Source organism: Cibotium barometz, chromosome 12 (assembly GCF_041138505.1).
Source record: "Cibotium barometz isolate CiBa-2024 chromosome 12, ASM4113850v1, whole genome shotgun sequence".
In the NCBI taxonomy this organism is placed as follows: domain Eukaryota; kingdom Viridiplantae; phylum Streptophyta; class Polypodiopsida; order Cyatheales; family Cibotiaceae; genus Cibotium; species Cibotium barometz.
The window spans coordinates 22,143,383-22,163,856 of record NC_141057.1 but is presented as its reverse complement, the minus strand read 5'-3'; the positions used below and the strand labels follow the sequence as shown (position 1 = coordinate 22,163,856).

At 38.2% G+C, this 20,474-nt stretch overlaps 1 protein-coding gene across 2 annotated transcripts in view; it reads left to right on the top strand.

The window, feature by feature from the left end:
* Positions 1-20,474, top strand: part of LOC147633179 (agamous-like MADS-box protein AGL11) — a 66,674-nt gene that overhangs the window by 6,765 nt on the left and 39,435 nt on the right. For both annotated transcript variants that reach the window (XM_086806196.1, XM_086806195.1), the window contains exon 2: positions 17,629-17,704. In XM_086806196.1, coding sequence (XP_086662322.1) covers positions 17,629-17,704 — 76 coding nt within the window. The remainder of the gene's footprint in view (positions 1-17,628; positions 17,705-20,474) is intronic.

The window sequence follows — 20,474 nt, the reverse complement described above, 5'->3', positions numbered from 1 at the left end:
ATGACATCATACATGTTTGATCATAAATCATGAAATTACAAGGCTAGGTGCTAGTAGCTATAAGCTGAATATGTGACTAGTCTATGGTCACTACTAAAATAAATATTGATATGCTAACTACTAACTAGTAAGAGCGACCAATCACCACAAGGATACTGGCTAATAAATCAAGTCTCATGAGTCACCACTCACTCATCATCATCTAAAACTAAAGATGAGGATGATAAGTAGTCTCCATCCGTGAGGAGATTCCCATCAAAATCATATAGCGGCTCCTCCCGCTTCACCACATCACCTGGTACATCAGCACCAGGTATCTCCTCAACAATGGTAGAGGGTCCAAGTCTCTCCTCTGGAAGAGTCAGCAGCTAGTGCTCTCAATCACCTCTACAGGTTGCTCTGGTGGCTCTCCCTCTTGAATGTGCACCAAGAGTGTCATGTGCAAGACATGCACTGGCTAATCCCAAAGCTAATCCTGAAGAGGCAACCGATAAAAGAACTAGACTTGAATCGGATTTTGGAGAAATTGTTGTTGCTGAAATGGGCATGTGACTTGTGGACGACAATGGCATGTTGTTGGCTAGCGCATGAAAGCTTTGAAGACTTGTCGGCCTCAGTATTTGAGGAAATACTTTATTTGGGACCTAGCCAACTAGCAATCGGCTAGTCTACTAGGACTTCCGAAGGCCTATAAAAGGCATTAGTTGCTCATCGTTTAGACCATTCAGTCCAGCATTGGGCTGAGTCTTAGAGATAGGCCTAGATTAGGGTTTACACCTTTTCATAGAATATAATGAATACTCAGCTATCGCTCTCTCTCTCTCTCTCTCTCTCTCTCTCTCTCTCTCTCTCTTTTGTATGCGTTTTGCATCATCATGTTCCAGGTTGGTGTTTAGGGCTGAAAAAAGACTCCCAGATATTTTGCATGTGACACTACACCTTGGTGCCTTTAGAGGTGGAAGGTCAACTCTGCTGAGCTAAAGACGTGAGGGAAGTGGTCATGAGAGCTCGAGATTGAGCTTGAGTGACTCGTCTATCAATGTCCTTAAGCTCACTATGAAAGTATCTATATATCTCCTCTAGCTCATCACGTACTACGTCACTCTCCTTGACATGTTGCTGAGCTAAAGACATGAGGGAAGTAATCATGAGAACTCAAGATTGAGCTTGAGTGACTCGTCTATCAATGTCCTTGAGCTCTCTGTGAAGCTGTCTATATATCTCCTCTAGCTCATCACGTACTATGTTACTCCCCTTGGCATGCTCCTGAGCTAAAGATGTGAGAGAAGTGGTCATGAGAGCTTGATATTAATCTTGAGTGACTCATCTATCAATCTCCTCAAGCTCTTTGTGAAGCTATCTATATATCTCCTCTAGATCATCACATACTATGTCACTCTCCTCGGTATGCTGCTGTTTGCGACGCTCGAGCTCCTCAACATCGACCTACATATTATGTATTCACTAGTAGTTATTAGTGACTTTTTTTTAAAAGTACGTGTATAAAAATCATGGTACCAGTACGATACATATTGAAAGTATTGAACGGATGAGTATAAGTACAGAATGTAACTATGTTTGGAGATATGGAGTTGCATGTCATCTATTGCAACAACCTTAGTAGAATACAGTTGACTAAGAACCCAGTGTTTCATGCATGGATAAAGGTCCGTTATCACTTTACCAGAGAGAAGGAGATGTTGATCTCATATACATGAGCACAGAGGAGCATGTAGGTGACATTTTCACAAAACCCTTGGGAGTAGAGAAGCTTCATAGGTTTTGCACATGCTTTGAGTTTTAGAGATTGAGTCAAGCTTGAGGGAGAGTTTTGAGATGTGAATCTCAACATGAGATGGCACTCATGGCATGCGTGGGTGACCGTTCAACCTTTACAACATTGGTGCATTTGGTAGTTGACACGACAGATCTTCGCGCTGATAATTCTACAATTAAAGTACACCTACCTAGTCTAACTGAGTTATAGGATACTTGTCATGCCAACTCACCTACTTAGCGTGTTTACATTATAGACCGATTGTACATAGTACTGAGTAATTATGCTGGTTTTCATCACTTATCTTTTGTAGACCTATTTTGAGAGCAACAAGGAAAAAGGTTTCAGTCTCTTTTGAGACCTCTTCTGAGAGAAACAAGTAAAATATTTTAACCTTCCATCTCTCTCTATGTGTCTTATGCATTGTTTTGATGTGTATATGTGCTTGCAAGAGCTTAAGTCTCTCCTCTCCTAATATTTTCATATACAGTGTATACAAGGAGTATATTTATAGGTTTCCTTTGTATAGGGGTTATAAAAAATATGCAAGGATAAATGTTTATATACATTAGATCCTTTTATAAAAAGGAGTTTGTGTATAATAGAGGGTCCTTTAAAATAAGTGACAAATTTAAAAAGGCGATATATATAAGTGCTTTAAGGCACATGCTATGGACATTTCTTGAGAGTGACTGTGCCCTAAGTGATAAAGCATTCTCCTCCACCTAATGAGGGTGTTCTTCAAACACCACATCATGACAATGCCTCTAGGTTGTATAATTGGTAACTCTTTAACTCCAAACTATATCCCAAAGAGATACTATTTCTACTTTTGGAATCCACTTGGTCCTAGTTGAGTCTAGAACATGCAAAAAATAATTGGTAACCCTTTAAATCCATATTGTATCCCAAGAAGATACACTTCCTACTCTTTGAATCCCACTTGCTTTTAGAAGAGTCAAGAACATGCACAAAATAATATTCATATCCAAATGTCTTGAAATATGTAACTTAAAGTTTCTTACTAAAATAAGATTCTGAAGGTATCATGCCTTTACGTAACTCTTGTTATTAAGGATATGCATTTTAAACTACCTCGGTCCAAAAAAGAAACATGTATTCATTTTTCATTGAGCATAATCTCTACAACTATAAAATGTTGATGTTACCTCTCCTCCCTACTCTTTTTAAAACTTCTTCCACCTTTTTTTTGTAGTCTTTTTTGTATTATTCTCTCTACCAAGTTATGCCATATTTTGACTTTTTCAAAAGCTTTAGCCTTATCCCAAAGAAAATAGATCCACATCTTCCTATTAGAGTCATCGATCACATAGCAATAATAAGAATTAAAACAAGCCACCCAATGTGGTGGTTGACATTTTACCAACAAAGACCTACATGTATAAGCTCTACATGAGCCTTTGCATAATTCTTCCTTTCTTGTGGAAATACTAATGCTGCTTTCCCATCTTATAAGCTTCACATATATTTGACATCTCAAAAAATGTTGGTAGATGTGCCACAATCCTAGACCTTTGCATCTCCTTTAAGACTACAAAGCTCATGCGTCCAAATCTTTCATGTCGTAGCTTTCTTGTCTTGATATCAACTCGAGCTATGAAAGTTGATAGCTGATACAAGTCATTGTGTCAGATTCCTCTCCCTATAAGATTTCTCTCCCTATGACAGTATGCTTGTGTTTATGATGAGAAGTCAAGGTAAACTATGGACATAAAGATAGGCATTAGTTTTGTGTTGATGTCTACCACATAAAGGACATCGAACAACATATTAAAATCGCCATTTCTAGAAACAAAAGAAATTGTACGGTGTCCCCCACGCCTAGGAATCTGGCATCATTCTCGGCCGCTAGGATGGAATCTCCCTATAGACGTTATCATGTGTTGGGATGCTCCAATATCGATGATCTATGAACCATCGACAGATTCTGAGGAATATTCTACCTTTGCATAGACTTCTTCAATTATCATAAATAGCTCTAGTTTCGCTTCAACACTATTCTTGAACTCCTTCAAGGGCTTTAAAGTGGCTTCAAAGAGTCAATGTTCCTGATTTCATCACATGACTAGGCTTCACATTAGAAACACTTTGCATTTGATTTGTTCTTCTTAGAAGCATTGGGTTTATTGGAGCCCTTCCCCTTTCTTTTCGTTGTGTTTATAGAGAATGCACTATTACTATCATCTCTATATTTAAAACACATCTACTCCTCCATAAGCATTGCACCAAAGTCCTCAAAATTAAGAAGCAGGTAGCCCAGTTACATGTTCACTGAAGTCACCAAATTGTCCTATTTTAGGGACAACACTCAGATGCACTTGCACATTATTTGTCTATGATATGAATTTGTATACTACTTCTCCTTTAGAATGCCTTTTTACTCTGTAAATTGATTCTCAAGGTTTTGAATCCTTGTCTTAGTCCTTGTTTCATACTGGTTCTAAGAACTTGCTATGCTTCAAAAGCTATGGTAATATGTTGAATCATGATCATCATCAAATCAATGACTCTATTGACGATGACAAATAGCATTTTTGTGTTCCTTTGTCTCTATGCCAAAGCAAGAGAGGGATTTGACACTATGGTTGGTAGTGGATCTGCCAATGTGGCATGATTTGTACTAGATCTACTAGATCTTGAGTAGACTTTTCATTGCATAAACCCATCTTATGGTTTTCTACAGCTTATAGGAATCAATAATAAGACTAATCTTGAACTTCTATAGAGTTTAGTTTATCTCATTCAACTATCCATCATCGCATGGTGGAGGTATGAACAATTGTGTTATTTGAAAGTTTAGACATTTCTCTAGATATGCCTTCAAAACTTCCAAAAAAAGCTTTTCCTAGAGCTTACACCAAGTAAGAAAAAATACATAGTAGTAGAAATGAGAACTTTACAATACAAAGCATTGAATTGCAAGATGAAGTAGAGAATAATGCTTAGTGTCACACAGCTCATGCTCCTCCTCTTTAGGCTCAGATTTGTGGACACTTAGGTTCCCATTCATCCAGTCAGATAAGTCTCTCCAAACTTGATAAATTCATTGTAAAAGAGAACCTATTGTTGAGACTTGGACTTCTAAAGGGTAAGAAGATTGTGAGGCATGCTATGTCCTTCGTGTAATATTCCTGCTCATTTAGCTCATACTTGTTGAGATATTGAGATCAACTAGTGCTTTGGATATTGATGAGCCACCTAGGTGATAGTTTCTGCACTTCTACCATTCTCATGGTTGGTGAGATTATGGTTGATATGCTACCAACGGAAAACATACTGTTTGATAGCCATATTTAGATTACTAGAGTATGACATAGGTATAGTGCCAACTCATATAGCCGAGTTCACACCATGGACTGATCATTGTATGTTATAGAAGGAGAGTAATTTTCCTTATAGTATATACTCTTATCTCTTTATGTTAAATGGTTGTAGAGAAGAGAAGAAGATATAAGAAAATTCAGCCTATCCGTCTATCTTGTATCTTGCTCTTTGTTGTGTGTCCATGTTTGCTTGCAAGGAACTGAAGCTCTCTCTCTCTCTCTCCTTGTATTCTCTTTATGGTATCAAAGCTCTGGTTTGTGTAAGAGCTATAGAGGCAAGAATAAGGCAAGCAAAGAAGAGGTACATGGGTAAAGGTATGTCCATATCTCTCCATCTTTGATTTTGAAGCAACACCTTTGGTAGCTGTGAGAGCTACAGGAAGATAAGGAAGTCATTATATCAAATTAAGGCATTCTCCTGGATGAAGGAAGAAGACCATATTATGTGTAAGAAACTTTGTTAACTGAGTTATTACACATTTTGGCATGATTAAGGCACGCTTCACATCCTATTTTAACTTTGCAAGTTTCCTAGATACTCTCTTTAAATGTCGATATTGATTGTCTATGTCTAATTTTTGGTTTACTGCAAAGTTACAAACAAACATTTCATTGGAGGATAGTTCATGTAGAGAATCTAAGTGTTATCGTATTGGTGGAATGTATGTACATGTGATTCGTTCATATCTCGCCCGGAGGGGGGAAGAGAGAGGGTTCAATAAAAATATGTAAGATAGCATGTGAGCTCAACAGAAGGGGTTTTTTCTCGTGGAGTTACAAAAAATTTACATACATAAGGGAATTTTTAATTGAAATGGTGAAAATTTTGATACATAAGGAGAAGTGTTACAAAAGGATTGCTTTTAAAATTAAAAAATCCGTAAGTAGGGGGGTTTTTAAATATCCTTTCAATGCACGTGCTATATATGGGGTTAGTACAGTGACCCCCCCTTGAGGTTCACATATAGTGGCATTATAGTAAGTTTACATATAGTGGCAATATAACAATTTTATATATAGGTATTAGTGAATGTATGTATATCTCACTGGCTCATATATAGTGGCACAGAGTCTAAGTGTTTACAAGTGTTGTTGAATGTATGTGTGTGAACTGATTCACTTGTAGTGGCATTATAACAATTTTCTAGTACCACAATGTTAGAGATTGCAAGTTTTCTCTATAAGTGCATAAGTTTTTTCAAACACTATTTAATAAGCAGGAAATCATGTTTGACAATCCATCCCAAATTGTGAGCGAGAAGCTAGATAGGAATAGCTTCCAAGCATGAAAGTTCATTGATAACTAATTTCCTTATGGGAAAAAGATATTGGGAGTTCATCATAGATGATAAAAAGGAAGCCAAAGATTGGGGAAGAAAATACCACTCCTCGACAAATGCAAGCATATAAAGCATGGCTAGAAAGGTGTTATACTAGTTATTTGTGAGTGTGGCATACTCTATGGTTGTGTATATACAAGATACGTAAACACCTAAGGAGACTTGGGTCACCTTATTGAAGATGTACAACACAAGCACCCAAGCTCAAAAGTCGCATAATGTGACTAGAGGAAAGCTAAGTATAAATGATTACTTAATGAATGTTAAAGGGCTTATAGGTGCCTTTGCTTCTATTGGATCTCTATTAGATAATAATGATATGGTGTTCGTGACCTTCAATGGTCTTGGTAAAGAATACAACTAGTTTTAGAGCTCCATCAAGAGAACTTTCTTGATTTTCACCTTGTACCTACTAATGCTTCCATTTGAGTTCTGCTTCACTTTGTAGACCCACTTACATCCAATAAATTTTTTTACCCTCAAGAAAAGGTACCAATTCCAATGTCTTATCAATGCAACCATTTCTTTGTCCATGGCTTGCTCCCAATGTACATGCCCAATAATATCCTCAAAACATATGGGTTCAACTTGCATGGTCCCCTCCTTACTGTCCTTATGATAGGCTTAGCCTTTCTTGCACTAGGTGTTCTAATAACTTGAATCCAAAACTCCTCATCAAGGCTCTACTCTGAGCCACTAGACTCTTCATCAATATATGAATGCTCTGATGAAATTCCAAGCATACCAAGAGACTCATCGATCTTCTCTTTACCTTTATGTGATGCACTTTCTGAACCTTCAAGGCTAATTTTATGACGTAGCTTGCCAATCCATGGTCTTTCAACATGACCCACTACTAGAGGAATCTCCTAGTCCACTTAATGACTTTGATTATTAATATGTATTCTGTGCAACAACCACTTGCTCTTGTGTATCAGTCCCAATCAAGTATTTTATAATAGTATACTAACTACTCATCTCATCAAAGATAACATCCCTACTCACCCTGATCTCATGTAATAGGGTTATAATATATGTATCCATTTTCCTCAAGGAAATAACCAAAAAACACACATTTTTTAGCTTTGGGATCCAACTTACTATGTATCTCATGAGGAATGTTTACATGTACAATGCATACAAATACTTTCAAGTGTGACAAATCTAGTTTTCTATTAGTGTACTCTTTTTGAGTCACACCATGTATTGTCACATTGTGCAAGTCCTATTCATAATTGTAAAGTACACTTGCGAACTGCTTCAGCCTAATAATAGTGAGGCATGCTCTTCTCAGCCCATCAATGCGTGAGAAACCTTTGCAATATGCCTATTTTTCATCTCAATAACACTAATTTTTGGCATCTTTAGGCCACTCACCATGATAGGTCATGTAGTTGAAGGCTCCTAAATCCACTTACCATACATCATCACTGTTTGTGGATACATCCACATTGAATTCAATATATTCTACATAATAAACAAATACTCACATCTATCTTCAACATTATTACTTGAAGATGAATAATTATTTTGCATAATTGTTTTGTTATAACTTGCCACTTTTTATGTCACTATGCTTTTTGCAACATTCTACCTATAAAGTAACATGGTTTGTCATAATAAAAGCAATCCTTTGAACCTGATCCTGAATGTTGTCTTTGTCATTTACCTCCACCTCTTTGGCTCCCTCTCCCTTGAGACTGGCCTCTTCCACCTGTGTGTGTTTGTTGCTGCTACTGTTATGAGTCATTGGACTACTACTGTCCAAAATTCTAATTTTCAAAACGGTCGTCACCTTGGCCTCAAGACCCTGACCTCTACCTAAATTTGAGTAAAAGGCTTGTTATCTCTAAAGTATTCTTACTTTTGGAGGAACAATGTTCTTTTCCAAGCCTATTCAAACAGATGTTCACCAAGTTATCGTCATCCATAGCACAACTTCCTTACCTTTGTGTTTGTCTTAGAACTCTTCACCAGGTTTTGCCATGTAGCTATTAAAGTATTGGCATGTTGTATATGCCCTATCATATTATCTGTCAAAGTGATGGAAAGCCAATACATGACTTTCCTTGTATCTTGGTTTAAGTCTCTTTAGAAAATTCCTCATTTTCTCTTTCAACATAGTCCCGAAATCCTTTTCCCATCAAGAAATTGGTCATCATTGAACTTCAATGCATGAAAGTTATTCTTGTTAAACTTTTCACTGACAATTTGGCTGATGAAGTCAGACATTAATGTTTGCACTAACTAGAAATCTATAAACATGTAATTTCTGTATGTAACTTGCAACATAGGAGCATCTGTTGTAACTCCTATAGTGGTACATATGCACAATCTATGTCATAAAACATGACCAAAGTATAGGTACATACACCTACAATCTATATGTCACAATACATGACTACAGTATAGGTACATACACCCACAACCAGAAATACGTGAAATAATCACTCTCTGCATACCAAAAATGCACTATTGTACTCTATACCAAATTTTGAATCCTTAGAGCCTCAAAACTAGGCCGAGTGGGAAACAAATTATACACCTTTTGTTAGAGAGAGGCACTCTCCACCAACAATAATTTGAGATAAGATCATTTTTTTTGTCTCAAAGCATATCGAAAGGGTTAAACCTTTAGAGCCTCAAAGATATGGTGTAAAAAGGACCTCTCTAAGGGTTATTCACATGGAGCCTACAAGCAACTCATTCTTAGTTTAATTGTGGCTAGTTTGCATGATGTATTCTATGAAAGTATACATGCAAAGTCACATTGGTGTGAAGGTGTCCAAGGGTAGGCATACTTAGTTTTTTGGTGGTCATGCAGTCCACGTTTGTAATAAAGTAGGAACTTTATTCAATAGGGTTAATAATGGGACAAGTCCATGTATAAAAGAGGGGACTTGGACCATGGTTGTAACTTTTGATGATCATTTTTAGAAATGGAAACTTATGTTTCTTGGAGCTCATGGCTTCTCTCTTGGCTTGTGGAAGGCTATTTCCATTCTCTTGGTGAGAGACTAAACACACTTAGGCATCATGTTTACATGGTGATTACTCATATTTTTCATGCATTACATCCCTTCATTCCAATTGGTATCAGAGCTCTTGATTTTGATCATGGGCATGCATGGGTTGTTGGGAAAATTTGCTTGAAAATTTGAGTTTCTTTCATTTTTTTTCTCATTTTCTTGTAATCCTTGAGTGATTCTTGACAAATCTTCTCTAATCTTGCTTAATCTCATGGAGATGGTGAGCATTTCATGGAAATTGCTTGAATTTTGAGTGATTTTGGCCAATTTTGCCATTTTTGGATCAAATTTTGGGCCTCTGGACCAAAAATTTGGGGCAGTCGGGCTAAAACTTAGGGCAAGTGACTAATTGCAATTAACTTTTTTGCTAATCACGTTTAGTAATCATCTTCTTCTTCCTCAAGCTTTCCATAGCCATGGGATGCTCTTCCTTTACCCGTTTTGATGCCAAACCTTAGGGTTTTTGTAGAGCTTCTTGAGATCTTTCATTTGAGCCTCTTCTTGCAAATTTTTTTCTCAAGATTGGAGAGCTTTTGTTCATTCTTCCATGGCTATGAGAAACCCTAGTATACCTTGCCACATTGACCATATCTTTCATTGCTAAGCTTTTACATACTTCATAGGCATCATTGCTATTCTAATCATCTCATGAAGGAGGCAAAGAAGAGAAAACGGCGGGCTGCAGCATGCTCACGCCTCAAAATCGCGCTGAAATGTGTGGAGGGAGAGCTAGGTGGAAGCCATTCAAGAGGGTTTTTAGCACTTGTTTGGAGCAATTTTCAAGCTATGTTCAAGCACATGGGAGGTGTTCTTTGGCTGCAAATTTCACAGCAAAGAGAGGCCACGTTTTTTTTCTCCTACAAGAGGCTTCTTCAACAATTCCTACCATTGAAGCTTTTCGGATGACATTGGTGAGTGATTTGATCAATTTCTTGCAAATTTGAACCATTTGGTAGAGCTTGGGAATGGATTAGGGTTGGACACATTCAAACTCCCCTAATTTTCAGAAATTAACCATTAAAGCTTGACCATTCACATGCCAATATTGCTTCTCCATGCATTATTGATGGCAATGGTGAAAGGAATTGATTCCACATGAGCTTGGCCAATTCATAGATCACATTTTGGGGGATTTTCTTCATTATGTCTCATTTGGCATGCCATTGATGGAATAGCAAGCTTATGCAATGTTTTTGGAGTCCCTCATGCTCATCTTGATGCCATATGGACACTATGGATGCTATACATAGCCATGCCAATGCTATGTTTTACACATGGGCATAAGAGAGCATAAGTTTTGGAAGCATGCATTTGTCAATATGATGTGAAAGGGATTGTTAGAATGCAATTGCAAATGCCTTGATTGTGGTTAACAAAAATGCTTATGCAAATGCCATGGTGAGGGCATTGTGAATTGTTGGTTTGTGTTGGAGCTTTTGGATGATGGATTGAGGCATGAGTCCATGCTTTATTGATGAGTTCTAAATTGTAAAAGGGCATGAGTCATGCTCAATACTTGTAAGCCAACAAACTTGTTCTATCATTTGATATTATCCACATCATTTTGCACCTACACTCACCATTGCTACCACTTCAAGTTTCTATAGAATCTAGCAATGTGTGAGGGTACCTTGGCATTGGTTGGAGAGACCAAGGGGAGAATGGTTTGAACTCTTTGTGCCGTGATTGCTTGGTAAAGCGGTACAAAGGGGGATTAGGTACACCGGTGTGAAGAAATGGCCTCAACCTTCACCTTGGAGGAAAACTCGGTGAAGGGGTGAGAAGAGCTTGACCGGGAGATCGGCAAGCTTCAACGCGCGTCCTCAACAATCCTCACCATTGACTTTGTGGATGCATTTGGGCAATGGGGCCCCTTTTCCGTCATATTGTATGGATATTGCAAATGCTTTGATGGACAAAGAGTGCATATGATCTTTCATGACATTGTGGGATACAAAGAGTATTGCATTGTGATTTGAGAAGTTGCATTTTCATTTGAGATTTGGTTCCAATTACAAAGGAGACTCTGGCGGAATTTTTCCAACAAGGGAGCCAAACAAGCTTATTGATTGGAGATTTATCCCATGGATACACTTGAAGAGTTATTCACAACTACCAAGGGGAGAAACACCAATCATTTGTAGCTGGATTGAGCTTTGGGACCGAATTTTGGGAATTTCTGGGATTTTACAAAACCCTAATTCAGTCCTAGGGTTTTTGGGATTAGGTCCGAGTGATTACACGACTCTATTCTACTCCTTGAGAGTTTTCAAATGAGCCATAGAACCCCTTAATCGGATATCACAATCTCGCTCAAAGTAGTCATATTGACTTTCTGGTCAAAGTCAAACAGAATATACTTCCACTTTGACTGAATCAAAATGCTTTTAGGGGTAGGTTCTATCTTCCGTTAGCTTTCTATAGAGCCGTCAAAATCCTAATTTCGACATATATTTTGGGTTTTAGAGCCAAATTACTACTTTCAGCTGTCCCGCACAAACCCTAAAACAGAGAGTACTTGCCCACACCTAATTCTTAATGTGTTCATTTGGGAGGATAGTAAACACCATTACCTACCCATAGAACCTTCTTTTGTCCAATTCCGACATCATTTGGGCATTCTACCAACATCTTGCATTTCTTCACTATGCCGAAGGGAAGACCACGCAAGGGTGGGGATGTTGTGCAAGAAATGATCATTGGTGATGAGGACATGGAAGGTAATATGGATGCAAGGGATGCATTCATCAATGAAGACAATGGGGGCAATGTACATAATCAAATTTCTCAAGGGACACAAGCGGCGGTTAACCATGACACCCTCATGCAAATGCTTGTACAACGGATTGGAGACCTTAGACTCCAAGCTTGATTCTCATTTTGAAACATTATTCTCACGGATTGGTGTGATGGAGGACAAGTTTGGGAAGTCTCAAGCACAAGAAAAGCATGGGAATTATGGTGACTATGAGCAAAGAAAAGGCAAGGGCATCTTGAATGAGGATTCCATGAAGGCCGTACAAGAGGATCCATTGGGAGCATCCACTCGGGGATTCATGGCGGATGCACGGAGACCTCTTGTCAAGGACATGTTTCCTCCTTCTTTTCATTCGGGTTTGTCTCACCTCAATGCATCAAAGGGTCCTACCTTTTCTAGGGCAATGCATTCAAGGGAAGAGGATGAGGTGTTTGTGAATGATGAGGAGATTGCACTCGATTGGAATCAAATGTCCTTTGCCCAAAGACAAAGGGATGCTCACGAGAAGTGGATGGAATTGTTGAATATCATCAAGAGGGATTACAAAGACTTTGCACAATTTATGGAGTCATACTCGAAGATGCAAAGATTCAAGCCCTCTACCCAACATGATAACCCATCCCACATATCTTCCAAGGATGTCAAAGACAAAATCTCACTATCAAAGTTCAAAGGTGACGGGTCATCTCCGCAAGAGTTGGAGGAGTGGGCTACCAAGCTTGACACCTATTTCCAACTTTACCCAAAAAGTGAGCGTGATATGGTACAATTTTCCTCCTTACATCTTGAAGATTATGCTCATCAATGGTGGAGGCACTTGGTCAAACAAGGGAACACGCCATCAACTTGGGAAGGATTGAAGCGGGAGATGAACTTGGCCTTCATTTCACCCTTAGTACTCGACCGATACCATGAAGAATGGTATGAGCTTTCTCAAAAGGGGATGATGGTGAGAGGTTACATCAAGAGATTTTTGAAGCTTTCAATGTACGTGGAAGGCTTGAGTGAAGACATGAAGATGAAAAAGTTTGTGCATGGGCTTGAACACTTCATCAAGGCGGATGTGTCGGCTCAAAGGCCTAGCTCTCTCAAAGAAGCTATGAGGTTAGCCGAACTCTATGAGCCAAAGTACAAGAGGTCTCAGCCCATGACCTTCACCAAAGACACACTCAAACCAACCACTACTTCTTACAATTTTGGGAAAGGTCCTACCTCTACATTACCATCCTCTAATCCAAGAACTCCTACATCATTTGGGGGTGGACAGCCAAAGAATGGGATACATCAATTTGATGCCAAAAAGAGTAGTGACTTCATGAAGAAGAAGCCCTTTCAACCCTTCAAGAAGACTCAAAGAATGGATGATCCAAAGATTGAGGAGTTGAGAAGCAAAGGGCTATGTTTCAAGTGCAAAGAGAGGTGGTCACCCGGGCATGTGTGCAAATCAAAGAAGATTGTGGCCACTATGATCCTCATGGATGAGGAAGAGAACAAGGATGACTCTCATGACATTGAGGAATGGGAGGATTGCAATGAAGAAGCACATGAGGAGTCACTTGACCATTCTTTCATCACGGAGGATGGTGAGTTTCCGTTTGATCCAGGAGGTGGAGTTAAGGAAAGCCTGGGGACCATCAATGGGAGGGTTGCACATATTCTTGTGGATTCCGGGAGCACTCATAGCTTCATCAACTCTAAATCCATCAACTCTCTCAAACTCAACACAAAGAAGACACCTACAACGTTCCAAGTGCAAGTGGCAAATGGGGAAAGTGAGAAGACTAGCTTGGTTTGCCCTTCTACAAAAGTGGTTTTATCCTCTTCATACACTTGGGAAGGTGATTTGGTGGTTTTGTATATGGGTCCCATCGACATTATCATGGGGTGTGATTGGTTGGCTTCACTTGGTGACATTCACATGAACCTTCAACAAGGTTTCATGAGCTTTCTACATCATGGGCAACAAGTGGTACTTGCTGCAAATGCACCTAAGAAGCTCTCTTTGATCACTCCAAGGCGACTCAAGAAAGAGATTAAGGCTTTTGGCACTATCTATGTGTTACATGTTACCCAAGAGGGGATGGAAGGCAGTGGATAGCACATAGATGAGGAAATGGCAACTCTTCTTAAGGAGTATGAAGATATTTTGCAAGTGCCAAAGAGTCTACCACCTAAGAGGGAGATTGACCATGCCATAGTACTTGAACCGAATGCAAAGGTTGTCAACAAGCCTCCTTACCGTTTGTCTAAGGTAGAAAGAGAGGAAGTGGCTAAGAAAGTGCAAGATTTGCTTGCTATGGGTCTTATTCAACCTTCACAATCTCCATTTGCATCTCCCGTTCTCTTGGTGAAGAAGAAGGATGGATTCTTTCGCATGTGCATTGATTATCGTGACTTGAACAAGGTCACAATCAAGAATAGGTATCCCATACCTCGCATTGATGATCTTCTTGATGAGCTCAAAGGGGCAAAGTTCTTCACCAAGATTGATTTGAGATCGGGATATCATCAAATAAGGACGAAGGAAGGTGATGAAGAGAAGACAGCATTTAGGACGGAAAGGGGATTGTTTCACTTCATGGTGATGCCCTTTGGTCTTACAAATGCTCCGGCCACTTTTCAAGCATTGATGAATCGGATATTGGCTCCCCTTCTTTTCAAGTTTGTGCTAGTGTTCTTCGATGACATCTTGATCTATAGCAAGAGCAAAGGGGAACATCTATGTCATGTGAAGCAAGTGTTTGAAGTGTTGAGGAAGCACAAGCTTTATGCAAAGGAGAGCAAATGCACATTCATGGTCAATGAAGTGGAATATCTTGGACACTTGGTGGGTGAGAATGGCATAAGGGCTGATCCTAAGAAAGTGGCATGTGTCAAAGAGTGGCCAACACCAAGCAATACAACTCAATTGAGAGGATTTTTGGGATTATCTTCTTTCTATAGAAGATTCATGCAACATTATGCATCCATTGCGGCATCTCTTACCGACTTGCTCAAGAGGGAGGCTTTCTTTTGGGATTCCATTGCCAACAAGAGCTTTAATGAGCTCAAGGAGTTGCTCACTTCAGCCCCTATACTTGTATGTCCGGATTTTGCAAAGACATTTATGTGAGGGCGGATGCAAGTGGTAGAGGAATTGGGGCAGTTTTGTATCAAGAGCATGGAGTCATTGCATTTGAAAGCAAAAAGCTTACCGAAAAGGAGATGGGGCTTCATGTTTATGAGCAAGAGATGCTAGCCATACTTTATGCCATCAAGAAGTGGCATCACTATCTTTATGGTGCTCATTTCAAGGTGAGAAGTGATCATAGGGTGCTGAAATTTTTATGCTGTAATTTCTGGACAGCTTTGGGAAGGTCTACTATTGGGCCTATTTTTCTACTCCAACAAGCTTCATGGCGTATCCTAATGAAAGATTATGATGTGGGCTACATATGGCTGAGTGTACATATCATTTTCAGCCCAATATATGGAGTCTAAATGAAGGATTTTCAAGGGTCTTCATCGACTAGAAGGGCTGTCATAACAGTCCCACTCATACACTTTGGGCTTGAAGCTTTGTGGACTTGTATACATCCGGATTTTCATTGTATATGTGCTTTGGATGTACTTGAGAACTCTTAACCACTTCCCATTGATTACATTAGAGTCTCATACTTTGAGATTGTACATGTTATTGATTTTGAGGACAAAATCTTTGGGAAGGGATGGTTTGTAATAAAGTAGGAACTTTATTCAATAGGGTTAATAATGGGACAAGTCCATGTATAAAAGAGGGGACTTGGACCATGGTTGTAACTTTTGATGATCATTTTTAGAAATGGAAACTTATGTTTCTTGGAGCTCATGGCTTCTCTCTTGGCTTGTGGAAGGCTATTTCCATTCTCTTGGTGAGAGACTAAACACACTTAGGCATCATGTTTACATGGTGATTACTCATATTTTTCATGCATTACATCCCTTCATTCCAACGTTAGGGCCATGTGTATCCCACCATAACATGTCTAAGAGACACATGAGGTGTTGTCATAGTCATGTTAAGATATGATGGTGATCTTGAGTGTCACACAATTTTCTTTGTATATGTATGAGGGTGCTCTACTCAGGATATGAAGAGCCTTAAACTCAAATTTTTCCCAAAAGAGGCATGTATGTGTGTGTTGAGTTGCATCCATGAGAGAGACATGGTAAGTTCATGTGAACATAGTAGGGGAGTATGCAAATATAACACCAAGAGGGGTGTTGAAAATTTAGAAGAAAGTGCTCTTAGATTTGTGGAGTGTGACACCATGGGGGAGCGGACAAAATATGGTGTCACAAATTAATGTGATTTAGGGGAGTGTTTTAGAGGCACACTCGCACACATAATATGCTAAATTATGTGGTTGAAAGTCTTTATGTTAAAGTTGAGCGTGACAAGATATTTGGAAAAGTGGAGTGTGTGGTGTGAACGCATGGTGTAAAGATGGCAAGGATAAAAGTTCCACATTTCAAAGATATTTGGCTTGAGGTTATCTATATTAGAAACCTCTCACTTTCTATGGTTGACACAAGCTATTGCAATACATTATTGTTGAGTGCTCTTATTGGTGTGCCCACATCTCTTAATCATGGATTATCTTGATTATTTTAAGCCTTCCTAATTTGATCTCTCTCTAATCTCTATCATTATGTGCAACACTCTACTAACTTAGGCTATCCCTAGCACCTTAGATTCTCAATAGAAAATAGCAAAGAGAATCAAGGCTTGGATTTCATAATGATTCCATGAAACAAAGAAAAACCATGGAGATTTCTCTACGTATGTATGATCATTAGATGTAAATATTTGTTTCTTATAGTAAGGCTGTTATAATGTCATCATTAGAGAACAATTCTTCAGATTCATATAATCATCAGGATGAAACATGTAAGGTATAAGATTTCAATACATTCAGATGTATCTGTAATCAACTAATTAAATTAAAGGTTGGGTTTATGTTGTCTACACTAAATGTAAGATTGATTGCTAAAAACTATCCACTTATAATGAAACAACATCTATGTATCATGCAGTAAGAGAGAAAATTCCAGTAGTACTAATGTCCCATGGGTTCCCTCTTAACTCCTTGAGTCACCTGATATAGGGTCTAATGAGAACTAAATCTCCTTTACTTAATCTAGAAATGGGTATCAAGCAACAGAGTTGGAGGCCTTCTGGATATTTACAAAATAGCAATGTATCTTTTTCTTCCATGCCCTTTTCCCCTCAATGAGGCAGGGGAAAGGAGTAGAGTAGTTTCTCCTAAAGTATGCCTATAGTTATGAGAGAGAGAGAGAGAGAGAGAGAGAGAGAGAGAGAGAGAGAGAGAGATTAAATTTAAAAATTTTATTTTGACAGGATGCAAAAGATATTTGAAAGACATGAAATGTGCTCAAGGATAAAGAGTGGAAATGTTATAGCGTCAAATACTGAGGTACAAAAAATGTTACTTATACAAAGTGATTATATTTTATGAGTTTTCAACCAGAATATAAAGTATATTAAATTAAAAAATATATTTTTCCCCGTTGATATGAATTTGTTATATCTCCTTCTGACCCTTTCTAGAACTCTACACATTGACTGTTTATTACGAAAGAGTATAATGTAACTTATCATGGGGAAACTTACCTTTCTCTCAAGTTTAAGCCTCTTGAACTCTGTAAGCTCAATTAGGTGTTGAAGCTCTATTCTCCTACAATTTATCTTCTAAGTAGGAAATTTACTCCTCTCAACATGGATCAAGAATAGCATACCTCTACTCTAATCTCTCACACATATACAACGAGCTACATAGTAACTAGATAGCATAAAATCATGATTAAAACTCATAACACAAAGGGGATTTGTGTCTCGCATTATGATAAAATCACTTGTATACAACTGGTACTTATTTGTGTTTGGGTACCCCCACAATTGCACCTTGTTCATACTTGGGTACCCTAAACTCAAAAGTCAACTAAATAGACGTTTGCAATGGGTAGCCTTTCACAAAGATTAAATTTGCTGATATTGCCATTACATGGATAGCTTGGACATGGCTAGATTCTCACAAATAATAAATTTGTCTATACTACCATTACATATAACACTTATCACTTTCTCTCATGTGTAGTAGAGTGTAACTATAAACCCTTGGGATGAGGTTAACATCCCCCTTACTTAATACATATAATGTTGTCCTTAGAAGTTTACCTATTGTTTGAAAGGAAAATCATCAAGAGTGTGTGAGCAGTAGTTCATGTACTTTTGCAACATGGAAGGAGTTTATTTAAAATATGGAAGGTTATCCAAAATCCTATGTTAATCATATCTTCAAAAGTTTGTGCATGTATGGAGGTGCGAGGAGTGTAGTGGATGTTAGTAATACTTGATTACTCTTTGTTCTAGACCTTTGTTCTTATCAAATTATAAGTTATTCAAGAAAAATGACTCAAATTTTTATTTAGATTAGTGGCCGATACACCACGGATATCTTTAGAAACCTCCAAGTTGCAACAATAACTTGATTGATTATACTCTTCCATGCCTTAATGATAAAAAGGATACGTTGTCATAAGAATTGGATGCTCTTGAAAGGCACAAGTTGGAAAAATGGGAAGTTGTAACAAAAGCATGAATTCTTCTCCTTCTCACCACAAAACTCCAATGTTGGTTTATACCTATGTTATATTGGCATGTAGCATGGATCTAATCCCCTTGGAGCATGCATCTAAGACTTATATTGGCTTCATTTTTTAGGAAATACTTATGTCATTCTATATTTATGTTGGCTATATTTCATAGTTTTTAATGAGATGAGGATTCTCTTTATCTTGTTCATATCTATGTACCATCATCTCTATGTCATCCCCTTATGTGTGTTGGATTCTTTTGCCTCCACATGTGATAGTTGCACATAATTATCTAACTTGATTTCTAAAATATACTTCTAATTGTGTGTTGGCTAAATTTTAATGCTTTTCCACATTCTCCCTTAAGGTTCCTTTTTCACTGGTAAGTGGTAGCTCAATCATATCTAGCATTGTATGACATTCAAGGTTTCTACTAGGCTAAAAGTGTATGTGGCATCATGAAAGGATGTTACTCTAAACAAGGAATTGAGCCTTAACTTAGGATTTAGTATAATTTATTATACCAATATGGACCATGCTCTTGTCCTCATCGAAAGGTGTAGCTAGCATAACTTCTCTTTGACTTTTTTGGTTGTTGGAGCTCTTTGACTGTTGTTGCTAATGCCCCAAATTCTCTAGCTTGACCTTTAAAAATCTTTATATTTGGTTATGCTGCCACTAAGTCCTCATGCTCTAAAGGATTAGTAGGAGAGGGACAATTGATAACAGTGAGGATGAGAGAGAGAGTTAATAGGCCTTAGGGGACTCACTTAAAAATATGTAAGTCTACTATGTGCGATCATTAGGAGGGGTTTTTAAACCAATATTTTGAGAAACATTTATAGAAATGTACTTGCATAAAGGGGTTTTCAATGGTATTTTAAAAAGAACTTGTAAGTTTATAAAGGAAAAGAGATCATTATACTAAGTCAAAGTTCACAAAAGGGTATTTTTTAATACCCTTTGAATATATGTTATATGTAGGTCTTCCTCAAAGTACACTCTCCCATGGAGTCAATGGTGGGGAAAGCATCAGTAGTTCTGACCATTTGCATAAGTGTGTGTACATGGCCCTCTAAAAGGTTTTGTACAAAGCATTAATAAATAATACATCACTCAACACCACTCAGAGCACATCAGAGCGCAGACTCTGATTCATCACGACAGCATAATGATTGCACAAACATTAAGAAAGACATGATAAACACTGAGCAAAGACATAACAGAACTTCTCTTTCATTCATTAGGTATCAGAATCAACGTTTCATTCTTCTAGTCCTTGGATGCAACTATCAGGGTAATAATAACTACTCGGTTTAGATCCCAAAGGGTACATCCACATGTAACTAACCCCCAAGCCCTTTGACTAAGGTCTAAGAATTACATAAGAAAGCCTTAACACTTGGCACAGCTTGGTGGCTAAATTTTTTCCCAAAAATTTGACCTAAACCCATCAATCCCTGATCAGCAAAATCTGATTTCTGCAGTAGACCTCTGATCATGTAAAGAGAGTGTCTAGAACAAAATAAATTTTCCCTAAAAAGAAAATGCCTAATGTTTGTCTGTTTTTTTCTTTTTAACTCTAGTGTT